This window comes from Gallus gallus, chromosome 11 (genome assembly GCF_016699485.2).
Source record: "Gallus gallus isolate bGalGal1 chromosome 11, bGalGal1.mat.broiler.GRCg7b, whole genome shotgun sequence".
Taxonomy (NCBI): domain Eukaryota; kingdom Metazoa; phylum Chordata; class Aves; order Galliformes; family Phasianidae; genus Gallus; species Gallus gallus.
The window spans coordinates 2,393,018-2,418,955 of NC_052542.1; the positions used below are offsets into that span (position 1 = coordinate 2,393,018).

Genomic DNA, 25,938 nt, shown 5'->3' on the forward strand with positions numbered 1-25,938 from the left:
TCTTAAATCTTTTTTTTATTAGAACAGAAATTACTGGGATTAAGAAAAGAGGAGCCAGAAAAAGGAATGGAAACCAGCTGCTCTAAGATGTTAGAAAGACAGGAGCTGTAAGAGGATGAGTGATACATAAGGAGAGTTGGCAAGTTAAGACAGACTGTAGGTCAACCAGAGACAAGGGATGAAACTGAAGGAGTTTGAATTTGTCTCCCTTACTAACTTTCTTACTCCCTGTTTAATCAGAACAATCTGACCTGAATTGAAAGATGGCTTGTGTTGGAAGGCACACTGAAGATCATGTAGTTACCACCTCCCTGTTGTAGGCAGCCCAGGCTGCCCAGGTCCCCATCCAGCCTGGCTTTGGACACCTCCAAGAACGGATCATCCTCAGCTTTGCTGAGCAGCATGGGCCAGGCCCTCACCACCCCTTGCATAAAGAATTTCCTCATAATGTCTGATCTAAATCTCTCCTCTTTTAATTTAAAACTGTTTCCACTTGTCCTGTTGCTGTAAGACAGTGTAAAAAGCTGGTCTCCCTCCTATTTCTAAGTTCCCTTCAAGTACTGGAAGGCCACAGTAAGGTGTCCTTGAAGTGTTCTGTTCCCCAAGCTAAACAAGCCCAGCTGCCTCAACCTGTCTTCATAGGAAGGGTTCTCCAGCCCTTTGGTCATCTTCATGTCCTCCTCTGGACCTACTCCAACAACTCCATGCCTTCCTGTGCTGAGGGCTCCAGGCTTTAGTGCAGTACTGCAGGTGGGGCCTCACAAGGGCAGAGCAGAGGGGGACAGCTGCTTCCCTGCCTGCTGCCGGTCCTCTTTTGGTGTGAGCAAACATGACCAATCTGCTTCTCCTCAGGTTTTTAGCGAACTTTTGATACTGCTAAGCTGCTTTTCTTCTGACTGATAGTTGAGATAGTTAAACAGACTTTTCTTCCAAGTGACGATGGAAAACACTGAGCATGACAGTGAGAAGGGGAGAGGGATTCAGAGAATAATGCCTATCAGTTTGAAGAGATTGCCAGAGTTCTTGCTGACACTGGCCAGGTCAGATGTCAGCTGTGCAAAGATAAAATCCTTGCCTTTGAGGCATCTGTACCACTGAATCCTTGGAATATCTAGACAACCTGGATCATTTTTGTCTCTGTTGCATCATAGCTGGAAACTGTGGCTTCAAAAGGAAGGTAGAATCTTAAAACTGTTTGTAGAGATCTGAGGCAGCTTGCCTTAATTTTAACTATGTTGTAGGAACTTGAAGGCTAGCCTTACATCTTTTACCTTAATTTACATCGAGCTTTACTTATTTTCCTTTACTATCCCTTTCTTACCCATTCCTGTTACTGTGCTAACTAAATGCTTAAAATTTAGGGTTTTTGTTGAGTTTTGTTGAGTTCAAGACTTCCTTGAACTTCTGTAGTTCTGTGGGGTTTGATTCTTGAAATGTAGAAGCCCCTTATTTGCAGCTAAGATGCACAGAAACTTTCAACTAACAGTGAGATTGAGGTAATATCAAGCATCTGGGTCTTCATAAGGGACATCAAAGCTTGTGGCAGTAAGATGCAAACAACGTCCCTGGCCAGCTGCAGGAGCTGGATCCAATAACTTCTGAAAATTGTCTCTCTCCTTAATAGGACAGCAAGCAGTTGTTATTAAATGATGTCGTTATTAGCTGCCAGTACTCATTTTTCTCTTGAAAGAAGAATAGTCATTGTCTCATCTCTGAAGCACTGGCATAGATCACCTACAGAAAGGAAGAAAAGGACAAATGGATATCTGGTAGTGTGTTTAAGCAGAATGAAAAAGTTGCCAGATTCAGAGTTAATTTGTGATGTCAAATACAGATGTCTTTTCAGTAATTGCAACACATTTTGTTATGTGTGCCTCACTTTTTTATATTACTGTGTATGTTTTAATGCGTATAACCACTCTGGGTCTCAAGACTGCATGAAAATCAGAATCTGGGGGTTGGGGTATAGACTTACAATGCATTCCTCTGGAGGAATCAGGTTTCCAAGTCGGGCATTGTTTGCCTGACTTTCACAGCAGTTGTATTCTAATGCAACATTCAGGCAGGATCAAATGAACCTTAATTAGAAAGCACTTAAATGAGGAGCTTGTGATCATCATAAAATTCTGAATGGAAAGGAAGGCATAACTGCATTCACGTTTGTTGTATTTTCCTGAATTTTCCTAGGCTCACAATGTTGATCAATTTGGAAACATGGCTTGACGGTTACAAAATACTGCACACCGTTTCAGTTGGTCCAATTGTCTCTTTGGTTGCAGCACAGAGATGGCACTTGAAGGTTTTTATAGGGCAGTTAGAAGTGGTGGATTCTAAGCATGCTGAGTGAATTTTGATTTCTTATGCTCCATACAGAGCTCCCTGCAGCATAGACTTTGTAATGTTATGTGTTTCGCTTTTACTAAAACTTCAGATCTTTCCTTCCTGTTAAGCATGGCATGGACAGTGCAACTTGAAAGTGCCAGACTTGGAACAGGATCTCATCAGCATTAAGGATTACTTTAGGAATTGTGACACTGTCTGTAAAAAGCAGATTTCCTACTGTAGAATTAAGGCATTTCAGCTTAATAGAGACCAGATTCTGCTTCAGTGGGGGAGGGAGGGAGAATCCTGCAGTATTCCACCCACTCCTATCCTAAACAGACATGCCAGCTCTTTGGAAACATTCATCCGTCCAAAGCCTGGCAGCATCTGAAAGTGATCAGATTCAATTCCTTATTTATAAAGCTTTCTGTAGGGGGGAAAAAAAAAAAATCCTACTCTTAAGTCTCACTGTAGAGTTTTAAAACAAAGTTATATATTCTTGCTTAGGAGTGATCCCAGCAAAGCTTGTTGAATCGTTCAAGTGGGGGTGGTAAATCGTTCCAAGCTGGGGTTGTGAGACTCTGAAAAGGGGAAAAATAGCAACTTAGGAATAATTACTTTTCTATTTTAAGTTTCCTCTCTTATTCATAAAAACAAAAAAACCGAAAACAAACTCACCCTTCAGCATGCTGTGAAGCTTGTTTGCCCTCATTTTGTCATGTAGTATGCTTCCTGTTGATGACTTCAGTAGTACAACAGGTCTGTATTTTAGTGAGGAAAGGATTGGTAGTGGCTGGTAGTTCGTGCTTGATTTTTCTGAAAGTGGCTGTTTTGGTCCAGTTACAGCATTTGTCCCAACACGAGTAAGGTGTTGTATTGTTGAGTGAGAATAGATATAAGCAATTTGCTTCAAGTTTTTAGGTTTTTCCTAGTTGAAACGTGTTCTGTTATACTTCTGGCATGTTTCAATTTTGAATGTAAGATGGCTTTGCTTTCTGCCAGTGTATGTAGGTTGGTCACATCAGATACCACAAATCCTACCTCACTGCACTCAGAGTTCCTCTGTTTGCAAAGATGCCTTTGAAGTCAGTGAGTGTTTTTAATTAATGCCTTCAAAATTAATAATGTATTCTAATGGCTTTCACTTTTCACAAAAGCACTGGAATGGTGAGACAGTAAATATTTAATGATGCACACGAAGAAGGACCTTATCCCCAGGTAAAGCATATTTACAGAAGATTATTTACAAATAAATAATTGTATGAAGTTCCACAGAGCTACATAGCAAACTTGCCCTCTCTAGTGACTTCCAACTGCAGGCTGACTTTGCTGTCCTGAAGCAAGCACCACATCAAACAGATACATGAATTGGAAATATTTGTGCTTTGTTTCCCTCAGCCAAACTAATAAGAGGTGGAAGGGAGAAGGAACGGCAGTGAGGCAGACACATCTCTTTATCCCTTTTTCTTGGCTGAGAGAGCTGGTGTGAGTGTGTTCTTCTGTCGGTGTGGTTTCAACATGAATAACCAGAGTAGGGGTCACGATAAGAGATGTTCTGTGGAAATTACTGTGAGGCTGCTGCCTAGAAATGCCTGAACCTTCCAGTAAAAACTTGGCTTTTTATTCCACATTCTGACCATAGTAACACAGCGCAAACTTTGCAATGCTGTCCAGAACGACTTAGGGAGGTTTCAGCAGCCCCCAGTTGGTAAGACCAGAAGCAGCAGCAGCTCAGAGCCGTGCTCAGCCCAGGAGAGCAGCGGGCGGGGGCTGCACACCAGAGCAGAAAGTAGGAAGCAGTGGATTCTCAGCAAGGTAATGAGAGGAGGCTATTTCTGTTACGTTTGCAGATGCTTTTTGTGAAGGTTTGTTTTGCACGGGCAAACCATGGCTTTAAAATGGAAGCAAAGTTATCTGAGTGCAGTTTGTTCTACTCTTACTCTTGTGCTTGACTGATTGTGTTCTGTGGATTGCTTTATTTGGGGCTGGGCTGGATCCGTTCTCATTTTTCCAACACAATTTGCTCAACAGGCATTTTGGAAATGTACTGTTTTTCTATTTTGTGTTTTTCACATTACTGCCATGCTTTTTATTTTAGCGACGCTGCAAGGAGAGAGGCAGAGTGCTCTGCTCTTCCCTGCACAGAGCAGCCCGGCAGCGTGTCTGTTTGTGGTCTTGTGCTAAATATAAATTATACTAATGGCAAAGCAGAACCATTTTAGGAAACTGCACAAATTTCTCATTTTTAAAAACCTTCATGTTTTGCTGAGGAACGAAAGGTTTTGAAGCTTTTTGTTGTTTCTTTCAGTAGAAATCCCCCTTGATAGAAATCACCAAAAATGTAACAAAAAAAAAATTGTCACAAATTTTAAATATTCAGCCCTGTGATGGATTTCTGCATGTTGACAGGTGTATGACGGGAATCAGGAGTTGGAATGAGAGGTATTCATTGAATGGTGCTCAAGTTGTGAGCTCTTTAAATAAAACAAGATTTTATTAAAGAAATGCAAACAGTTCACAACTGAAGCAAAGTGGAGTAGGACTGATTTTCTTCCAAGGTTTGAAGCTATGAAGTTATTTTCCCTTCTTAAAGACAAGGAAATTTAATATGGAACTATCAGTGCAAACAAATGCCTTAGCAGTAGGTATTCTGATCAAGTGTAATTTCCTTCAGCAAAAATATAACATACTTATCAGTTTCTTTTTCTATTTGTTTCTTGGCAAATTCTGACTTGAGGTTTTTTTTTCCCCTGAAAAATTAATCTGGAATGAGCTTAATTACTGCCTATTGTATGTACTGTCCAAAATGACAGAAAATGAGATGAAAATACTCTAAACATGAATAAAGTTATTCAGGCATGGAAGAAATCCAAACCTTTACTTCTCTGTATGCAGTAGATAGTGCAATCTTGAGGTGTGTGGACATATATGATATATTATATGATATATATGTGTATTCCAGATGCATACTGCATAACTGAGGAGCGAGCATTAAGGCTGGTGTGTGGACGTGCGCTGCCCAGCAGGGCTGTGTGCTGTGAGCACCATACCCGTGGGCTGGTAGTGCTATGGCCATGTTGTGTCGCAACTTCTGGCCAGCAGATTGTTCTTTCTGACATATGCATTCCAAAGCACTTTTTACAAAACTATTTGTGCTGTACGGAATCAATGCTGCATATTGTACAGAGGAGGTCGATCTTGCAAATCAGGGAATACTGTAATATAAGCATCTTATTTCAGTCAATGAAGGTTAGAAAGGGGCTGAGCAACAGAGGGATACGGTCAAGAGGCAATCAATATTAATTATAAATTTATAACCTCTGTACCAGCCTTCAAACAATGCTGCCTAAAAGGAAGCATTCCAAGCCTTTTTCAAGTTTTCCTACAAAAGTTTAAATTTAACGGGTCTCTACTTAAAGCTTGTAAGGGCTTCATCTGTTCACATGCTTTTTCCTTTATCAGCTTGTAATTTTAGTCTGGTTACGTTTTGCATACTGAAATCTCCAGCTTTGTGGTAACTTTTAAGCAAAGATAAAAACAGTTGCAGTCAGCTCAGACAAGAGGGTGCATGGGGAATTGTTAACCAAATTGTGCAGGGTTGGGGTGGTTGTACAGCTTGGAATGGAGTCCTGCCTGAGGTGGGTGCTAAATGGTTCTAATCTGTAGGCTTTGTCAAGAAAACTGTGCAGCAAACCAAGCTGCCTTGAGGCTGGAGGGAGGCCACCACGTCCCACTCTGATACCTACACCTGCTAGGAGTGCAGGGAAAGTCATGTACCCTCCTGATTTCCAGCAGCTTACGGACGTGCTGTGTAGTGATGAGGGGATCCTCCTTCTGCTTTGGCTGAAGTGAAGCCCCTCAGACCCAAATCGTACAGGGTGCTCTCTCAGGCTCTGTGACCAAAGGTCTATTCTATATCAAATGTAGTTCGTAGTGTTTTGTATTGGCCTGGGTTTGCTGACTTGAATTCTGAGAGTGCTGAGCTTTCCCTCCCCCACTCTTTTGAGTACTGTACAGTACAGCTAAGGGTACTGGGGATGGAGACATGGCCAGCAGTGCAACCTTGTGTGCATCAGTAGGGGGGGAGCTGTCATTAAGCAGCAGCTCAGAGGAGAGCCTTCCTTTTGTTGCTTGATTGTAACTGGTCATTTTTCTAAGTATTGCTCTCTTTGCTTTCTTTTGGTTGTTTGGGTATTGTTTTTCTTTCTTTTTTCTTTTTTTCTTTTTTTTTTCCCTGTGGTTGTATGCTTTTTAGAAAAGTATCTGCGATGTATTCTCAGATTTTTTTTTAATCCTTTTCAGAAGGTTGACAGTCCTTCTAAGAGAATCCAAATGTTCACTGTTTAGTTTTTCGTAACATAGCTTGATCTTTCACTTATTTAGTAAATTATAGATGATAGATGCCAAGGCACATAATGCATCTGCTCTGTCTGCTTCAGCAGCATGGATCTGCCAGAAGGCAATTAAGGAATTGCAGTGGAGTTGTCTGTGGAAAGAGTTTATTTTGGCTACTCCTTGTGACAGCCCTTCTTCAAACTATCTTCCTTCTCCTCCCTACACTCCACCAGTGTCCCAGTTCTACATGCCATGCATATAGTTCTGCTGGTGATTTTACTGCCTAGCATGCAGAGGTCCTCGATTTTTGACTGCTTATTTTAAGTGATTCATAGAAAGAGAAGCCCTTCCTCATGGCAGCCCTGTCCATCCTTTCTAAATTTACCTCCAGCTTTTCCATTTCTGCTTTCTCAGAGCTGTTGTCACATAATGGGGACTGCATTATCTTTTCTTGCTGAACTTGTGATGAAGGGTGATGGTCTCAAGTGTCCTAGAGCTCTGTCTGAACAACTTCAGAGTCAGGATGCCCAATGGAGTTAGGAATCTCAGACTACAGATGGCTCTTGAAAGCGACCCCTGCCCAACACACATACTTTTGGCAAGTCACGTCTGAGAAGCTGCATAGGTTTTGCTATGTGGTTTCAGGCCAGCAGAATGGTAAAGGGTGTTACATCTGGAAACTAATGAGCACTGGTGCAAATAGGAATGGCAGCAGTGTTTAGTTGCATTTTTCCATTGTTTTCATGAATAGAGTATGATTACAGACACTCAAAGACAACTTGAAGAGTTTTATTGACAGCATTGAAAATGTGACCAACCCTAAATGTGTTGAAAATGTGACCACCCATGGGGCAGGGTCAGATGGTTGGAGGGGGATGCTGGTGTCTAAGTGTGCTGGCAGCTTGAGGGGCTGCTTATGTCTTCCTCCTGAACTGCCATGATGCCTACGTCTGTTTTACCCAAATGCCCCAGTGACAGCAGTGAATGCTCCAGCACAGTTGGTGTCCAAAAGAGTCGCCATTCTAAGATAATGATGATTTCAAGCTATCTCATTTACTGAGAAGAAAAATAATACTACTGCATCACACTCGCAGAATGACTTTCAGCCCATACTGATCATCTTATACATGAGCTTGGGAAGATCTCTTACATCGTCAAAGAGAGCATTGCTGTGGATATTCCTTGCCATGGATACTACTTGCCTTTGTTCATCATCAAGTCAAAATGATTGTCAGTAGCTTTTATGTTGTCTGTTATTCCCCTGTTTCATCCGCCCATGAATTCAGTGTAAATATATCTAGACCAGAAAGTTACAGGAGGTTTTGCAATATTTTTTTGTTTGTTTGTTATTTGGTTGATGTTTTCTCCAAATGCATTCCTGCAGTTCTTTTGGTTGGTCATCATTCTGTCTCCTGCTTTAGAGGTTTAGAAATGGCTTATGGCCAGTTATAATTCCTTCCGTACTGCAGAAGCGTTACAGAAGATTTGTATGGTTTCATGTGCTGAAAGCTGAGTATTTTTGGGTATTGAAACTCCCTATGTGTCCATCACATTAACTATTCAGTTTTGGGATATTTGGAAAGAAGCTGCCAACGTTGGTTAAAATTTGTTCAGTTTCAGGAGAGTTACAACTGTGATTGGATCCATGTACTGTTTACAATTGACTATTTCACAAAGTGACAGCTGAATAACATTCAAAGTAGTCCTCCTTCCAACTTAAAATCAGCATTTGACTGAAAAATGAAATACACTGAGATAAGATGGATAACTCCTGTTTTCTCATGACTCACTGTGCATGACTCATGGCAGGGCACTCCGCTTCCCAGTGGCAAAGACAGATGCATCTCTTTTAATTGAAGTAGGTCTCCTTAATCTTTGGGAACCTGAGCTCATTCTTCATAAAGATGCTTCTGCATGGCTTCATAAGGTATGCATTTCAAAAATCACAGCAAAAACTGCAATTCAGGGGATTGATTAGCTGTGTTGAGTTCTGGAAATTCCCATTTTTACATCTCTAGAAGGAACTTCTGTCTTGCTGTGACAAGCTGAGCAGAAGCACCAGATGACTACCACACTGGTGGTCATGTTCCTGCCACAAACAAGCGTTAAGAACACTTGTGGCATTCTTCTGAAAGCTGTTTTTTACCCTTTGTCAGTGGCCAGAAATACCACCCAATTCCTGATGCTTTGCTGTGTCTTCACTGTCTGCACGCAGGATTTCTCCTGTTCTTCTCTGGTGGTTTTAATTTTCAGATGCATATGCACGTGGTGCTCTTAGCACCCTGAGTGCTGTTGATGTGGCTGCATGCTGTGCCCGTGCACTTTGGTGGAGCAGTGACTGGCAGAACGCATGTCTACTGTGTTCGTGCTCCTGCACAGTAGTGCCACATGAGTAAATGAGGGCTCCTGAGTGAGAGACAGCTGTCGTTCCAGCACGAAGGAGTAAACCCCACTTACTGAAATGCAGAACTACACCTTTATCCACATATGCTTCCTATGAAGTACTGCAGTGAGTGCTTTCAGTACATTTGAGGGTGATTTGTCATGCCTCCTGCATATCACTAAAAGGGCAGATCTGGCAGCCGTTCAGTAGTGGCTTCTGCAAGCCCTACAAGTAGCAGTGATCTCATGAATCATGTGAATTCTTTCATATGTTCTGAAAGAAAAGGCCACTTTAGGCAGAGCGTAAATGCAACCATATGCCCTTACCTTGGAGTCTTCACTGAAATTTGACAATAAAATTACTGTGCATATGGTTTCTTTTCTGGAAAAGCAGCTCTGTTGCTTTTAAAGCAGGAAAATAGTAGGAATGAACTTGCTGGCTTTTTTTCCAGTAAGTGTGAAAAGTGTGTGAGTACAAAACTGGAAACTAACTAGATGGGCACCACTGGGATTTTGGCAGCTCTTTAATAAAGAGCATGTGCCTTTGTTTCTTCTTACAAGACATGGGGAGCAGTTAGAACCAGAAGATATCTTGGTACAGTCTGGTCAAAGGGAGAAGGATATGCAAAGTGGAACTGTTGTCCCTTTGTTAACTTTAGTACAGCTCTCAGTGCAGAAGTGTCTGTTCAGGTACGCAGAACAGCCACGTTGTTTTCAGGAAAGTCTTTACATCACAGTTGAGTTTTCTCTTGAAGAAAAAGAAATGGAAGTGTGGGGTTCTTCATCATTAACTTTTCTATGGTTAGGCTGATAGGCAAAACTGAATGAGTTGGGTTTACAAGTGTAAAAATCTCAATTAAATACAGTCTCCCACAATTCTGCGTCTCTATACAGAAGGCAATTTGCAGATGTCCTTCATTGGCTGGAAGGAATACGCCATCAAGATTTAGAATCTCCTGCGCTGTGCGTGATGACACCCGCTTGTTTTAATGTGATCACTCACATAACTGAGAAGTCTGTGGGTTTGTGCACCAGCAGTGATGCTGGCTGCTGCTTTTGGGGCTGCTCTGCATGTGTGAGCACCAAGTTGCTAGTCATACTGGCTAAGGGAAGCATCAATAGAACAGAGTGAGAGGATGATCTGACCCCTGAATAGCTAAAATCCTGCATCAGTCCGATTTCTGTACTGGATATGTGAGTGCAGTAGTTGCCATATGTGGTATTCAAAATAGCGACCATGCTTCCAAAGCAATAATGGCAATGTCGCCACCAAGAAGGTCAGGAGTGAATCTCTCTTCTGGAAACATGCTGATGAGTATGGGGATTTATTCAATGAACTTTGTGTGCGTCAGAATGGGATTGTTGCACAGGAAAGGAAAATGTAGCTTCGGTATTTCAATGGGAGAAGAAAGCAGGGCTTTTCCTTCCCCTTATGGCTGAAGCTGGCCAGTTGTGCTGGCAGTACGAAGTCAGCCAGGCCAGGGAGGGAGGGAGAAGCGAGCAGGGAAAGAGCCGCCCGCATTAGAGAGCGTGGTGTTGGCAGCGGCTGAAGGGCTTGGGGCTGGCAGCCGCCTGCAGCCGAGCAGGGGAGGAACAAGCAACGTGCTGTGAGCTGGGGTAACCGCTGCTGGCGGGAAGGCTTCCTCTGTGTCAGTAAGTGTGACTCAGAAGGGTTGGGAGCACCGCAGAGCAGCGTCGTGTCACCGTTAGTCACAGGCTGGCTGAGCCGCTCGCATTGTTCTGTGGCACCGTGGGAACTCGGGGACTGTTCAGGCTGTGAACGGCCGTGGTAGTGCTGCCTGTGTTTGGGCTGTGCTTGTCTTTCACCAACGCACGGAAGGCTTTCTGAAGGAGAGAGGCGTCACTCCTTTGTCATAGTACTATTTGTTTGCGGCTTTGCTTTTTTTATTTTTTTTGTTTAAGGATGCAGTTCTGAAAGCCTGCACATGGCAGCTGGCTGCAGCCGGTGCAGCTTGCGGAGCTCCCTGCAGGAATGACTGCCAGCAGCTGAGAGCACAACCCTGCTGCTGCTGCTCGGGTTGAGGTGATAGCTGCAGGCCAGCGTGCCAGCTGTGCACCCTGTGAGCGTGACACCCAAGTGTTGGTACTAAAGCATTGTAAAGTATGGCTAGGATGGAGTGAGTGTTCCTAGAACAAAAGCACAGCTGTAAAATTGAAGTATATGAATGGCTTTGTAAGTATTTACTTGTATCTGTGTTTGCTGCTTGAAAGCAGCCTGCTTGTATGCAGAGGAGAAAACTCAGAATCCGGGGTTATGCCTCTGAAACAGACCAGGACAATAATGTTCAATTGCAGAAGAAGTGATGCACAACTACCCACTGTAAGGTCTCTGGTGGGGGCAGCTGAGGCTCCTTCTCTGCTGTGCCCTACTGCAAACCTTCCTGGCAGATGGAGGTCAGGTCCTCACTGCCTCAGAGGAAACACAGCACACTTGTGATCCACAGCACGTGTCTGTGGGGATTGTTGTGCTGGGAGAGGTGGAGATGCTAGCTGTGAGTACGTTTGTTTGCCAGGCAGAGAAAGCAAGTAAGTGTTTCTTACATGCACTAATCAATACTGACTATCCTTAATTTTCTCTTTAAATTGCTCATTCAAATTGTGTCAAAAGCTCTCCTTATTTAAAGGAGAGCTGATGTTACTTTTTTTTTAATACATTGATTCAATCATCAGTACCAAAGTTTTCTTAAGTTTTATATTATTGCTAACTTCACAGGTACACCAAATAGAATGTATATACTGGAGTAATACTGACAGACAGTATGGGAATGTTTGTCAACCTATAGGTTAAGCTGTACTGTTTTGTTGGTATATGTCTCTTTGTTCCATAAAAAGCCAAATTAAATGTTTGTCATGTGCACATACTGGGGGGAGATCTCTTTGTGGATGATGTAACGTACTCTGCCATATTAGTATTGTAACCTTCCCCCCCATAATGTTGGTCCTGGATCCTGAGACCATTCGTAGGAAAGGTTAACAGAAGAAGGGAATCTCCCAGTGAAGAACATGTGTTTTGGATGGAGAGACAGAAGCCCTGCCTTACTGCTCTGAAGGGCTGCTGCTGACTGTCAAGGCAATTCTGGCAGCATGTCAGCCTGGCTGTAGGAGGCCTGCGAGGCTGCGTGCCCATGTGTGGGGCTGCAGCCCTGCCCTGCACTGGCAGAGGCACAACACAACAGGGGTGGTGTTGTTCTGCTCCCCAGAGGTCACTGCCCCTCGGGGGGGGGGACGACAACTGTCAAACCCAGGGGGAGAGGATGGTTCTGCTGTGAGAAATAAATGTGTTAGTTACTGCTTGAAATGCAGTTTCTGGCTTAAAACTATTTGGTTTTTTTGATGCGTGCTTAATATGTTTATGAAATGAACTGATGATTTCTGAGTCATGTTTTTTGATCCTCAACATGTGTTTATTAATGCAGGCAAGAAGACAACAAGACCCTAGTCCTGGATCCAACCTAGGAAGTGGTGATGATCTCAAACTACGTTAATCAGCATCAACAGTGCCATGGGTCTGCAACATGCATTGCTTCTACTTGGCAAAGGATTGAATAAAGACCAGAAACTGTGATAACTGGGTATATTATGGTCTGTTTCCTGACCTGCGGCAGTCAGAACCACCGTGAACTGCCATGGTTTGCACTATGTTTATGTTACGATACCTGCATTTCCCATGTTAAGCATGTAGCCAGTGGCAATTTGAAATTTTGTTTTTCTATGCAAACTTTTGTTGGCACTATTTTAGTGAAATGGAAACTTATGCAGCTATAAAAACATTTTTTTCTCAATTGTAATAAAAATTGTCACTTAAAAATAGGTCAAGGTATTACAGATTAAAAACTTTTTTGTTTCTGTTTTTTTTTTTTTTTTTTGTAAACTGCTGGAAGCCAATGCATTCCAAGCTTAATTTTTTTAATATGGGCTTTTGGAGTTTTGATTGTCCTTCTTGTGCTCCTGCTTTATTTTAGATATGCGTTCTTATCTTTCCTTCTTATTTCTTTTTTTCTACATTCGCAAGACCTACAAACTGCTGACATTATTTGGCGTTACTTCCAAGCTGAACCCAGTGAATCAGTGCTGTTGGGATCGGGTTTCAAACTGCTGGCTCGTCAGCCTTACAGTTGCAGTATTCTTCTAACCGCTAAAAGTTCATTGGTTCCACTTTTTAAACGATCAAATCTTAAAATCCATATTTTCATGCATGAGTGCGTTCTGCCCCAAAATCTGTCTTGCGTTTTATTCAGTGTTCAGTGAGTTTGGGTGGTTCTGGTACCGCTGTATATAGTACCTTACTGAAACTCATGGGAAGTCGCAGGCTGGCTTCTGCTTTATTCAGGGATTTTTTTAAACAGTGCTTACGAAGGGATACTGCAACTCTACGGTTTGACCCAGCAGCACAGCCTGGGTGGGAACTGAGGCGATGGGCTGCAGAGGTGATGTGTATGGAAAGATGTTAAGATGGCTGCTTCGAGTATATTTTGTATCTTATGCTTTTTGTAAAGTTGTGCTGAACGGTGAGGAGCTGAGATGAGGCTGTGTGCAGAAAACCTCAGGCCGTGCATAGGACACTTCCATTAAATTGTATGCAAACGGAGGCCACGCCGCAGTGAGTGCTGTGTTTGCTGGCAGAGTATGGCTGGGGAAGAGTTAATTCGTGTGGATTTCCTTTCTTTGGGTGGCGTTGGTGGGGAAGGGTTCTGTGCTACGTTTTTCTTTGCATCCACCTGATTTTTGAAGAAAGTCGATCGGAAATGTGGTGTCATTTGGCAACATTTAAACACGTGATCTAATCTCACTGTGTTGTTAATGATCTTGAAGGCAGAAGCAGTTAAATCTTTATTAAATTCTATACCTAAGATAACTACGTTCCTCGTTAGCCGTGATGCAATCAGTGTAAAAGAGGTCTTGCAGAAATGTACGCAGATGTCAATGTGAAGGAGAACCCTTGTATGTTAACCAGGCGAATATTTAACATTCACTTCATGTCAATAACTGTACACTGTGAGAATGCCATCCAATAGAAATACTCTGATATTCCAGCTGAAATGTGACTCACCTGGGAGATGCTCTGTGCCCACCTTTTGTTTTTCCTCCCCCAAAGAAACATTTCTGAGGTGTTTCTGCGCGGTGTGCCCCAGCCCTGGGCCTCCTCTGCCATCTCTGTGTTTTTGATGGAATAGCCTGAAAATCTATTTTAAAAGGTTTTCCTAACGTTTCAGACAGTGGTTTTAAGCCACGAGTACACAGGAAATGATGCTATCAGCTATTAACGTTGCCATCTCGGTGTAAATACCCAACCTTCCCTATCGTCATTTAGCATTCTGCTGCTTCCGATATCTTAATGCTGGCATTAAGATCACAGCCCTTCCCTCTGCTGGTTAGCGAAGACTTTTTAAAGTACATTTTAAGTTATTGATGCAATTTGATATTTTTCATAATTTCTATTTAAACTGAAGTTGCATCATCTTTCTCGGATTCATCTCCTGCAAGAGTTGCCTTAAGCTACAGGATTGCTTTTGCTACCTTTTGTGTTGTATGTTTAACTTTCATAATAAACTTCTGTGTAGCGAAACGAGTTGTTGTGAGGTCCTTTCTGACACCAGGGGGCTCTGGCGGGGGGACACCGCATCAGGGGCACTGGGCTCTTCAGTGGGGTCTGCTGGGATAGGGCATGGGGAAGTGGGCTCCCACTGAAGAGGGGAGCTAAGGAAGAAATTCTTTATGCTCAGGGTGGTGGGGCAGCGGCATAGCACCACCTCTCTGTGCAGCCTGCCCCATCCCTGCAGACAGCCGAGGTCAGGGAACGGGGCTCTGATTGCTACTGGAACTGTGGGTGTCCCTGCTCAGAGCAGGCAGTGGGAGCAGACGGCCTTTAAGGTCCCTTCCAACTCGAACCACTCTGTGATTAAAGGTCACACTGCTGTGGACTGGAAGACCAAAGAAAGGTGGTTTACATGTTAGAGGTGAGGATCCACAGTTTAAGCACTGCAGGGCAGATATGAGTGTTAACTGCTACACCTGAAGCCCTCCTGTAAAGCTGCAGGATTTTAGGAGGTAAACCTTAGAGCAGCCGACGGGACAGTGCTGATCACGTACCAGAATCATGCAGAGTTGTTTTAGTAACTTCAGACTCTGAAAGCGTTTCCATGCAAAAGAATGAAGTGTAACCTTATTTCATGCTTTTTAAAACCTGCCTGCAAATGGAGCGGAGCAGTGCCTGATACACACCGCCTGCTGTCTGTGAGCCCCTGGAGCGCTTCTGCAGCTGGGAAGGAGTGAGCTCTGAAAACAAAACCAGATGCCAAGCAGTGTCACTCCAATGAGCTCCTGCCTGTTGTATGGTAACTCCTGGCTTTCTTTCCAACCTCTTGCAGTTATACAGCCCCTTACCCTGAGAGAAGCTGGGATGTGGTCTGTTTGCCCATGTTAGTTAGGTTTTCAAAACCTGCCTGAGTTTCCCAGACTCCCTTTGGTGGCAGCTGTCCTGCTCTGGGCTCTCAGTCCCACTCCTGTAGCAGGCAGTGATGGAAACGGGAATGTTTCTTTGTGCCTTTGTACTTCGGTGTCTCACGAGAGCCATATCCACATAGTGGCGAGGAGGTTACAAGGAGGAGGGTTGGTTTTGAAGATGTCCAAAATGCCACAGCCTGCCGGGATCTTGATAGGACTGCTATGTTCAGTCTGCCTTTAATTCGGAACACCACTTTATTGTAGGGGTATTGCAGGAATCCATCCTGTCTGCACTGAAGCAGGGCCAATTTATTTAAAGTACACTATTTTGTTAGGACATTTCCAATGCAAATAAGTGAGTTATGAAAGTGGCTTCGAGGATGAGAATTACAGTGAGAAGTTACAGCGGAGCAGCGCATTTGCATGGGTGATGCTTCTTGTAACTCATTTGCCTCCTGTGCTGTCCACGCTGCAACAAAATGCAAATCCCAGGCCATGCATATTCATCAGCTGCTGCACAGCATGCAGCTGCTCAGGCTCACAGCTTAGGAACGTTATTAAACATCGTTCTTGGTTACAGATTGAGATAAACGAAATGTCAAAATTGCCTTGGACTCATTTCTTCAAGCTCAGGAGTGGGGGAAAAAACACAGGACAGCCGAGCACAAGCCCAGCCATTGCTGTGACCCCACAAGGGGCAACTGTGCAAAACCCAAGTGTCTGCACAGGGAGCAGAGACACTGAGAACGGGAATGGCTGTGGTTCCATTGGCCAAAGCTGGCCAGATTCTGCTGGCTCCTCGGTGGTGCCCACAGGGCTCCTGGTAGTGACCCTGTGCATCCCAGGCTGCTGTCCTCTAAGGGAAGCCGGTTTGCCATAAGTTCCCAGGCACCAATCTGCTTTTCACCAAAACTGGTGACTCTACAACATGCATACATTGAGGTCTTGCTTGTAACTGTGGAGAAATGCTTGCAGGATCTTTCCATGCAAACATCTCCTCCTCGTGGAGGTGTGTGGAGTTGACAGCGAGGATTGACAGTGGAGGATTCAGTGTTTGGTGGAGGGAGAGAGGCCGGGCAGTAGCAGCAAAGCCTCCCCGGTCCTTGTGGTGAATCTTTGCTTACAGTCACGGTTCTGGGCTGTGTCCTACTATGGAGAGCTAACTCCTGCTGTCAGTCCATGCCTGGGAAGCACAGTCTGCATCCCACAGACCTCTGCCATTGAGCTCCTCCTGCTTGCTGCTCAATGTGCTCAAATCTTGCCTAGTTCAGCCTTGCACATTGCCAAGACTTCTTTCTGGGTTTCCTCACTGGATATCCTTTTTGCTCAGATGTGCAAAACCTGGCTAATATTTGGTACAGTTTTAGCACCGTGGGCTGCTGTTTTGTAGCAGTTGGGCAGGAAGGGTCATCCTCAGCTTGGTGGATGTCTGCACATTTCTTTCCTGTGGATTTGCACTTGGTACTCTGACTTGGTAACCACTGTAGGTCCCTTCCATCTCAACCCTTCTGTTTATTCACTGTGCTTTCTTCCAAAGCATTTGCAGTGCCTCTCCTAGCCCCTGCCCATGCTGATGTAGAAGCTGTTCCCCCAAATAAGGGTCTCGGTCTGTATTGGCTGGGGGGCTGAGGGATTCAGAGGGATGCACCATGGTGGTAGGGAGGTGCTGCTGCTCCTCCTGCCCTGGCTTGGGCAGGTTTGTGGGTTTAGGGTCAGAGTGTGCCTACATGAGACAGGACTGACTGGGGGAAGCTCTGGTGGCTGCGAGCTTGGAAAGAGCTCAGCCTTGCATGGGGCCAGCTGGGAGCTGCAGCTCTGGGCCACTTGCTTCTCACCAGCTCGTTGAGCAGCCCCTGCTCCCCACCTGGTGCTGCCGAGGAGCCCCCTCATCCCCTCCTTGCTGCGGCGGGTGATCCCACACTGAGGACGGATCCTCTTTTTGGTTCTGCTTTTGGTTCTGCTCTGCAGAGCAAGGGGCTGTCAGGATGTGGTCTCAGTGGGCTCATGGAACACATGACTCCTTCCACCACCCTGCAGCAGCACATCTTTCACTGCTGCTTTGAACCCCACAGCATTCTGGTGCCTGAGTCCATCTATACGCCCAGGCTACATGCTGCTGCTGCCTCCTACTGCCCAAGGTTTGGCCTCCAGTGCTGAAGAAAACCCCATTTTAAGAAGAGCTTGGCAAAGCTATCAGCCTGGCAGTTGGGCTGTGGTTCTGCAGGGCCTTGCTCCATTCCAGGCTAGAAGGAGCATCTTGCTCCTCTGGGGTGGGCATGGACCCCTGTTTAAAGCTATTGATAAAAGGAAGAACCAAGCATCATTTTGCTTGCACCGTCCTACTTGAGCATGGCATTGTGCTGAATAACTTGGGAAGAACAAAAACATCACCCCAAAACATGGGAGCCCAAGGCATCATCGTGCTGCATTGCAGCATGTGCTGTTCCCATGCTGAGCAGCCTCTGGGATAAAAGAGCAGTGGGTACATCTGTTGTAACGAAGCCTATTTATATCTTGCCCTGCATGCATCATGGCTTTAAATGCATCTGGAGGGGCTGAGGTCTGCAAATGGCACAGATGGGTGAGAAGGGAAGAGCCCAACTCTCGGGGTTGGGAAGTGATGCCGGTGCCACTTAGATCCTGTGCACCTGGGTGAGGGAAGACACACAGGGAATACCAAAGCCAGGCACGCAGGCACGGTTAGCAGATGCCGCTTCGAAGTGTTTCTAGCTGTGAAAGCAATGTGCATTGTTAAATCTTATCAGCAGAGGGCAGCCCGCCTTCACCATCAGTACTGCTCGTTCTGCTGCTTGTCTGGTCGCTCCTGGTACCTTTTGCATTATTTTTTGCCCCTTTGCTGGGGTTGTGACCCCGGCCGGGCAGCAGGCAGCCAGGGGCTGGGAATGGCAGCAGCAACGGCACGGCCTGTGCCAGTTTCTGGAAGCCCGGGGTTCCTGCTCTGACTGTGGGTTTCTTTCGTTGCTGCCAGGTTTTTTTAATGCTTCTTCCCTTTAACCCAGGATCAGTGGTGATGGCATCATCTTGCACCAAGGGAGGTTCAGCTGGGATATTAGGAACAATTTCTTCTCCCAAAGAGCAGTGAGGCAGTGGCACAGCTGCCCAGGGAGGTGGGGGATTCACCATCCCTGGAGGTGTCCCAGAGCCATGGGGATGTGGCACTGAGGGCAGTGGGCACGGTGGGGGTGGGCTGGGGTTGGACCTGGGGATCTGAGAGGTCTCTTCCAGCCTTAATGATTCTGTGGTTCTATGATATGAAAACAGTGAGGGGATTAAACCATGATGGCTTCTCAAGGAGATGCTCCAGTGTGTGTTTGTGGCAGGGCCTGGTGCCAGTGGCATTGCAGCCCCTGGGGGAGCCCCAGTATTGCCACTTGTTGTGACGCCAGCCATGTGTGCCCCTAGGGCTGAGCACAGCGGTTTGGGGCGTGCTGAGCAGGGACGTTGGTCCCTCTCTGCTGCCTGCAGCCTCCAGAGCGTTCCCTGTCCACCTGAACGCCCGCGCTACCCACAAGCACCCTGGCTCGGCACGGCAGGCAGCTCTGTGGGCTCGGACCGTGGAGCACAAAGCTCTGGGCAGTCGGATCTGGTGCGTGGCAGTGCAGTCCGCAGCGGGCGTTGGAACTGAGTGAGCTTCGAGGTCCCCTCCAACCCAGCCATCCCACGGCGCTGTGCCCGGGGGCTGCAGGACCCCGCAGCGTCTGCTCGCCGCGCAGCGCTGACCTCGTTTGCTGCTCTCTTCCGGGATGACTCACCCAGCTCGCCCGACTGAGCTGCCTGGTGCCACTTACTAATTTCCACCCAAGCCTTTGTTTCACACCCCTCTGCTTCAACCGGAAAAACGAGATCGGGGCTCGGTGGTTTTTCCTCGTTGTTGTTCCCTGGCTTTCCCAGCACGGCTCCCACACGGCCGCATTTGGGCACGGCCCGACGGAACGGCGCGGAGCGGCGTCAAGGGAGGTCCGCGGGTGTGAGGGGACGGCTCTGCGCGGCGGGCACAGCACTGGGACACGGCTCTCAACATGGGGTTCGGGCTGTGCTGTGAAGAGACGGGGGCTGGACTCGGCGATCCGTGCTGGCCGCATCCAACTCGAGATGCTCTGTGATCCTACGTCTCCTACCCACCGCAGCGCCGTCTCATCCCGCGGGCCTCGAACCCTCAGCCTCCCGCACAGCAGCCGCCCCCTGCCCCAGCCCGAGAGGCGGATGGGGCGTGGCCACACTCTCGCCCCGCCCTCTCCCTCGTCCCGCCCCCGGCGCGGCCTCGCCTGACGACGGCCGCAAAGTGCTTTTTCAGCAGCCGCAAGTGAGGTGAGTGGCGGCCCCGCGGCGAAGGGGGGGGGGGGAGGGGGCCGCGTCCCCCCCTCACGCCCGGGGCTCCGCTGGTGCGTCAGGATTCTGGCGGCTCCCGCCCGCGTGGAGGGGGGCGGCGTGGGAGGGGGCGGGGGGCCGGTCGCTATGGCGACGGCGCGGGCCGCGCGGGGCGGGGGACACGGGCCCTCAGCCGGCCCCCCCCCGCTCCTCCCCGCTTCCCCGCAGGGGTCCGGCGCCGCCGCTGCCCGTCCGCCGGGGCCTCCGCGCCAATGCTGGACCTGGAGGTGGTTCCCGAGCGCTCCCTGGGGAACGAGCAATGGGAGTTCACCTTGGGTAAGTCCGCGACCGCGGAGCCTCGCGCGGCTCTCCGTCCTTCCCCCCCCCCCCCCCGCGTTGCGCGGCCCCGCAGTGCCGCCCGTCGCTTTGTTTCCCGACTCCCTGTCCCCCTCCCCCCCCCCCCCCCCTCCCCTCCCGGTCGCTGTCTCCCTTTGTCTTGGGCCGAGGCACCCCCCCCCCCCTTCCCCCCGGGGGCCGTGCCGTGCCCCCCGCGTCCCCCGCCCGCTGGGACACCGCCTCGTCCTAATTTCCAGCCTGACACCCCCCTACCCCCCCCGCCCCGCTTTTGCCGGTGCCGGCCTGCGCGGTGTGTGTGTGTGTCCCGTGCTCCTGGCTGGAGTTGGGGCTGCTCGTGGGAGGCAGCAGGCACCGATGGCTGCTGCGAGGTTAAGGTTGGGTGCAGCCTGATGGCTCGAGGAAGCATTAGAGCGGCTTTGGAGGCCGATCAGCGCAGTGTCCCACTCTCGGAAATCTCGGTGGTCTCCTTGCCGCCACGGCCTCCCCATGCCCTCGCACTGTGCCTGGAGGTCTGTGATCGTTTGGGGTGTGGATTCATGGGACCACAGCGTGGTTGGGTTGGAAAGGACCTCAAAGCCTACCCAGTTCCAACCCTCTGCCGTGGACAGTGCTGCACCCCTCCGGTCAGGTGTTGCCTGAAAACAGGTGTGATCTGAAATGGTGTTAATGACCACTGCTGGGGTGCATGCTGCACTGAGTCCCCCCCCACCAATCTCCTTACTTAAAAAAAGAAAAGTGAAAAGAGAGGGAAGGGAGACGTGACTCTTGTTTTCCCAAGAACCCCCCAAAGGAGCCCGTTAAACCAATCTCATGGCTAAAATTACATATTGTGTTTATGTCTGTGTGCACACATGCATAGATGTGAGAGGGAGGAAACTCGTGGAGTAAATATAGCCACCACGTGATGAGTCTAATGTATAATTAGCATGACCTGGTGGTACGGAGCAGGAGGCTGACTCGGCACTGAGACACTTTGCCCTGTACTCATGGCACTGTGTGCTGTGTCCCTGCTGGTGGAGCCGCTCTGGCTGTGCAAGTGGGAGTGCTACTGAGAGTGGGATCTGTGCTGCCCCACTGTTCCACTCAGCACCCATGTAAATCTGCTCTCAGCCACACTCGTTGCAGCACTCCTGACCTGCTGACCGGCTTCCAGTGTTGTCCCTGAACTGGAGATGACTGGGGGGAAATGCCAGGAAAACTTCTCACATGAGTTCTTGGATTCTGTTTCTGGCTGCACTGTTGATTCACTGTGTGACCAGAGCTTGAAAAATTTCATCAAGGCTGAGTCTGGTGCTCAGCTGTGTGCCTGGGTCACCGCAACTCTCAGGCTACATTCCTGCTGTTTGAAAGAGAACAATTAAATCCTTATTTTGTAGTGCCTATAGCTGTGTTATTAGTGTTAGACATGTAACTTCTAAGGCACACTTATGTTTCTGCAGCCTTTTATACTTTCTTTTTTGACAGTGTTTCATTTGCCTTTGGTGCATTGAGACTTGTCTTCTCCTTACCTCTTCAGAAAGATAGAGGGCTAGAGCTCCCAGCAGTGCTTTCACTGAGGATCAGGGTGTCAGTGCCACAAGGGTGGAGAGAACTACCCCAGGTTCCTCACTCTTCCTTTGGCTCTCTCTTAGTGGAGGCAGAGGAGGACGCTGTTCCTTCTATGTTTGGATTCTGTGGGCTGCTCCTGGAGAACTTAGCTTCCTGTTCGTAGCTTTAATGCACAGTTGCATGGCAAAGTCTGCTTGATTCTCAGCAAAACAGAATGAAATCAGCCCATGTCTGTTTGCGTGCAGCATGAGAGAGCTCTGAGTAACGGCATCATGTGAGCTGTTTGCACGCTCGCAGACCCACGGCTGCAGCAGTTATGTTGGGCTACAAACCCAACTTGGGTTTGTGTTCCACCACGTGAATTTCTGAGGGAGCCCTGCTGGCACTCGCTATGAGCGTATGTTCTGCAAGTATCTGGGAAATACTGACTTTGAAAATAAGTCTCATGCTTTGAAATCACCTTTGCTATTTTGGAAACACAACTTCTGCTGGATTAAGGGATGCATAGCTTTCACAGCAGCGTCTTTAGTCTTAGAATCATAAACAATAGCAGGAGGCTGTACCATTTTGGAAATACTATTTACCACCTAACTGTCTTTTCCAAGCAGGCTGCAGCATTCAGCTGCTCAGGCTGCACAGTGGCTGTTGTTTCCTGGCGAGTGGGAAGCAGTTCTGCTTAATTGTGTGCCTCTGTACATGTTCGTTTTGTTACTGTTGTTGATAGATACTCAAAAAGAGTACTGTCTTTTGAAATTTGTAGTGTTTTCTGGTGTCGAACTTCTAGGCACAACCGCCTGTTTTGTTTTTCCTATTAGCTCACTCTTTTGGAAACAGTTTCACCAGAAACATTTGTATATGGTATTTACAGAAGGAATAATTGCGGGTCTAATGTATCAAACTGTGCCACAGCTTGATGCCACAATCCCAGGAGGGCTGCACTGGACAGGAGTGACAGGCACATAGGTCAGCGCTGTGCTGCAAGGATTCCTTCAGTGTTAGGAGAGCTAAAGCAGAACTGGTGCTGATGGAGGGAGCAATGTGTGATTTATAGTTGAAAAGAGTTTCCTTTTTTCCATAGATATTATCTAGAGGTGCTCTGTGTGTGCACTGTGAAGGGCATAGCTGCTATCTGAGAGCCCCAGTGCCCAAGCTGTTAGCTGAAGGTAGCTGTAGCTCCTCTGCTGAAGTTTTCTAATGGAGGCAGTTCGCTTAAAGCTTAAGAACTAGAAGTAGAGAAGAAAAGGGTGAGGAATGTAAACAGAATGTCAGATAACTAAACCATAATTGACTTGCAGCAATTACTGAGGAATAAAACCTCAAAATTGTGAGATCGTGCTCTATCTAAATGCCAAATCCAGGAGCACGATCTCATGGCACTTGGAAAGGTCCTGGAGCTGCAGTTGGAGTATCTTTATCTTCACTTGCTTTTCCTCATCAAATCTGCCGTCCACTTGCTGTTAGAAGCTGCTGTGTGCTGAAGAAACTGTAAGCTGAGAAGATAAAGTGCCTTCCTACAGCTGTAGCAGCAGAGCTGCTGTGAACGTGTCGTATTTTTATCTCTCTTGTACAACTGCTCGGTCGCTTATCGAGCCTGACTGAAAGATACACCATAAAATGCACCCAGGAACTTGTGGAGTGTGTATGAGAATGCTGATTGACACTGGCGGGTATTTGCTCCGGGCTGTCGTATCATTGACTGGGTTGCCAAACCAACTTTTCTTATATGCTGCAAGCTGGTGGGTAAACAATGGCCTTTCTGTTCTAGAGCACAGGTTTGTGCTGATAGCGTGAGTCAGGTAGGCTTCTCTGTCGATTGCATGCTTATGTGTCATAATGCACTGTTTGCCAATGATGACTGTGCTTCATCTGTAACCTTTCTGCCCAAACATGGGGTGAGCCAGTCTCTGAACTGGAGAAATGGCGCTGTTGTTTTTTGCAGGAATGCCTTTGGCTCAGGCTGTAGCGATTCTCCAGAAGCACTGTCGCATTATCAAGAACGTCCAGGTTCTCTACAGTGAACAGGTGAGTACAGATAGTCAGGTCAAATCACTCATCTCATTGTATCCTACAATTAGAGTGCCATGGCCCACACTGGTACTGTGTCATGATAGCACATGTATTACTCAGAACGGAACTAGATCACATCAGAGGTGTGGCCTTTATAACAGTTTTGCATCAAGTGTAGTAATCCTCAACACACAGCACAGTGGTTTATCAGGCACCAGTTGTGTGTATGCAGTGGTGAGGTGCTTTCCTTGTTTTCCCTGTAAGGAAGGAAGTGTTCTTTAATTTGAGGGATGGTTCTAACGTATTTTTTCATTGTTGATGTCAGGTGTTATAATATTATTCAAATCTTAGCATCATTATGGTTGGGAAGGACCTCTCAGATCTCCAGGTTCAACACCAGCCCACCCCCACCATGCCCACTGCCCCTGGCTCTGGGACACCCCCAGGGAATGGGGACTCCCCTCTCCCCAGGCAGCCTGGAGCTGAATACTCATTGCTTTCCGTATTGGTGTTTGGCTGGGTGGTGATGAGGAAACGCTTTTATGCTTTTTTGGATCTGCAGATCTACCTGCAGAAATGGCAGTAATTTAAATCTGTTAGTGTGTTAATCACTCTTCATAATTGAAGATTTATTAGTTCCTAATGCACTTGACTTTGTCCAAAAGAGGGCTAGAGGGGAAATCATTGTGCTGAATCAACTAAATGTATTATATACCAACTTTACTTTGAAGGAAGGGGAAAGGATATGGGGTAGAGGAGGCCCCAAGCACATTATGTGAACAGCACTTCAGTCAGAAGATTATATGCATGTGCTGTAGATCTTTGCATCAGAAAAAAGACAAAGTCTGCCAATGTTTAGTTTTATTTTAGAAGTACTGATTGAGGTCTCATGCATTTACAGTGAGAACTGAATGGCTGAGGAACAAGCTCAGCTCTGGTGGTTTCCTGCTGGATACATATTTTGTGTAATTAGATGAGTTACCCTTTTTGTTTCAGATTATGTGGATTTCTGGCTTTCACAATGACTGAATGTTCAGTTATTGAAATTGTAGCTCCATGTACTTGATGCATTTGGAGGTGTTTTAGTTGTCTTATTGCAGTTTGTTCCAGAATTATTTCTAGGCTTGTTTAGATAAGCAGTGAGGTTGCTGTTCCTCTTGTTTTTGTAGAGTTGCAGGGTGAGCAGTCCCATGCTAGAAGGCACAATGGACTTGCGCCTCTTATGGGGCATTTACTTATTTCAAGTTGTTCCATCTCATTTCTGATTCTAGAACTCCGGCAGCAATCATTTCCTTTCAAAAGTTATTATGACAATTAAATGCAATTAAATCTGCCCACGTCTCTCCTTTTAACTTGACATAAGTGGGATGCCCAAATGGTGCCAAATCTTGATGAGCCCTTTTCCGTGAATAAAGAATTTTAACTCTTGTTCATTTTAACTGGGGTGCTGAATTGCCTTTCTGTCTTTCCCTCAATCCCTTCCTCTGGAATTGTGCTGGTGGGGTAGTACAGTGATGATGGATTTTCCTGCAGCTTTGTGCAGACTGGGAGCATGGCTGCCCATATGTCATTTTGTCTAGGAAGGTCCTTGTCTCCCCCTGCTGCCTGGCACCTTCCTTCTTCATATGTGAGCTTCTCTTTTGCACATTGAAAGTCACAAGAACTAAATTTGTACCAGCAGAGTATAGGAGCAGTTGGCTAAGATAATTAGCAGGCTTTTCCTCAGTTGTGTTTTTCTTCCTCATCCACTCAGAAGTACTTGTAATGCTCTTATTAGTTTTGAAATAGCCTGCTTAGAAACCAGTGAGATGCAGCTCATATCCCATTTCAGAGCTACCATGCTGTTGTATTTTAGATGTAATGCATCACGGTTTTTTTGCTCTATCTGTGGCCTTTCTGAATTCATTTTTGTAAGGGACTTAAACCCTCCTAGAATCAGAATTAGACCTTTTTTCTCAGACCTGTGACTCTAAGGCAGTGCTGCTTCAATTCTAGACTGTATCACAAGAGCTTTGCCAGCAACTGTTTGTGAAGTATTACTGCTGTGCGGGATGCTGTTAGGACTTCAGATTGTGTGAGGGGACCAAGCAAGGGGAATAAGGAAGCAGTACAGGAGCTCACAAGCCCTCAGGCTCGTTTGGACCTAGTAATGTGACTCTAGGAATGTGGATTGGGAAGGTGTGGGAGTTGCAC

At 46.7% G+C, this 25,938-nt stretch overlaps 2 protein-coding genes across 9 annotated transcripts in view; both read left to right on the plus strand.

Moving 5' to 3' along the window:
- CBFB (core-binding factor beta subunit) overlaps positions 1-14,626 on the plus strand; it is a 42,503-nt gene extending 27,877 nt beyond the window's left edge. For all 4 annotated transcript variants that reach the window (XM_046899379.1, XM_046899378.1, NM_204570.4 and 1 more), the window contains exon 6: positions 12,477-14,626. In XM_046899379.1, the coding sequence (XP_046755335.1) occupies positions 12,477-12,499 (23 nt within the window). In that variant the 3' untranslated portion in view covers positions 12,500-14,626. The remainder of the gene's footprint in view (positions 1-12,476) is intronic.
- A 5,145-nt stretch (positions 14,627-19,771) lies between these two features.
- PHAF1 (phagosome assembly factor 1) overlaps positions 19,772-25,938 on the plus strand; it is a 40,612-nt gene continuing 34,445 nt past the window's right edge. For all 5 annotated transcript variants that reach the window (XR_006931143.1, XR_006931145.1, XR_006931144.1 and 2 more), the window contains exons 1-3: positions 19,772-19,833; positions 20,062-20,169; positions 23,678-23,760. Coding sequence is in view for 1 of the 5 variants with exons in the window: in NM_001030565.2 (NP_001025736.1) it covers positions 20,106-20,169; positions 23,678-23,760 (147 nt within the window). In the remaining 4 variants the exon portion in view is untranslated. The remainder of the gene's footprint in view (positions 19,834-20,061; positions 20,170-23,677; positions 23,761-25,938) is intronic.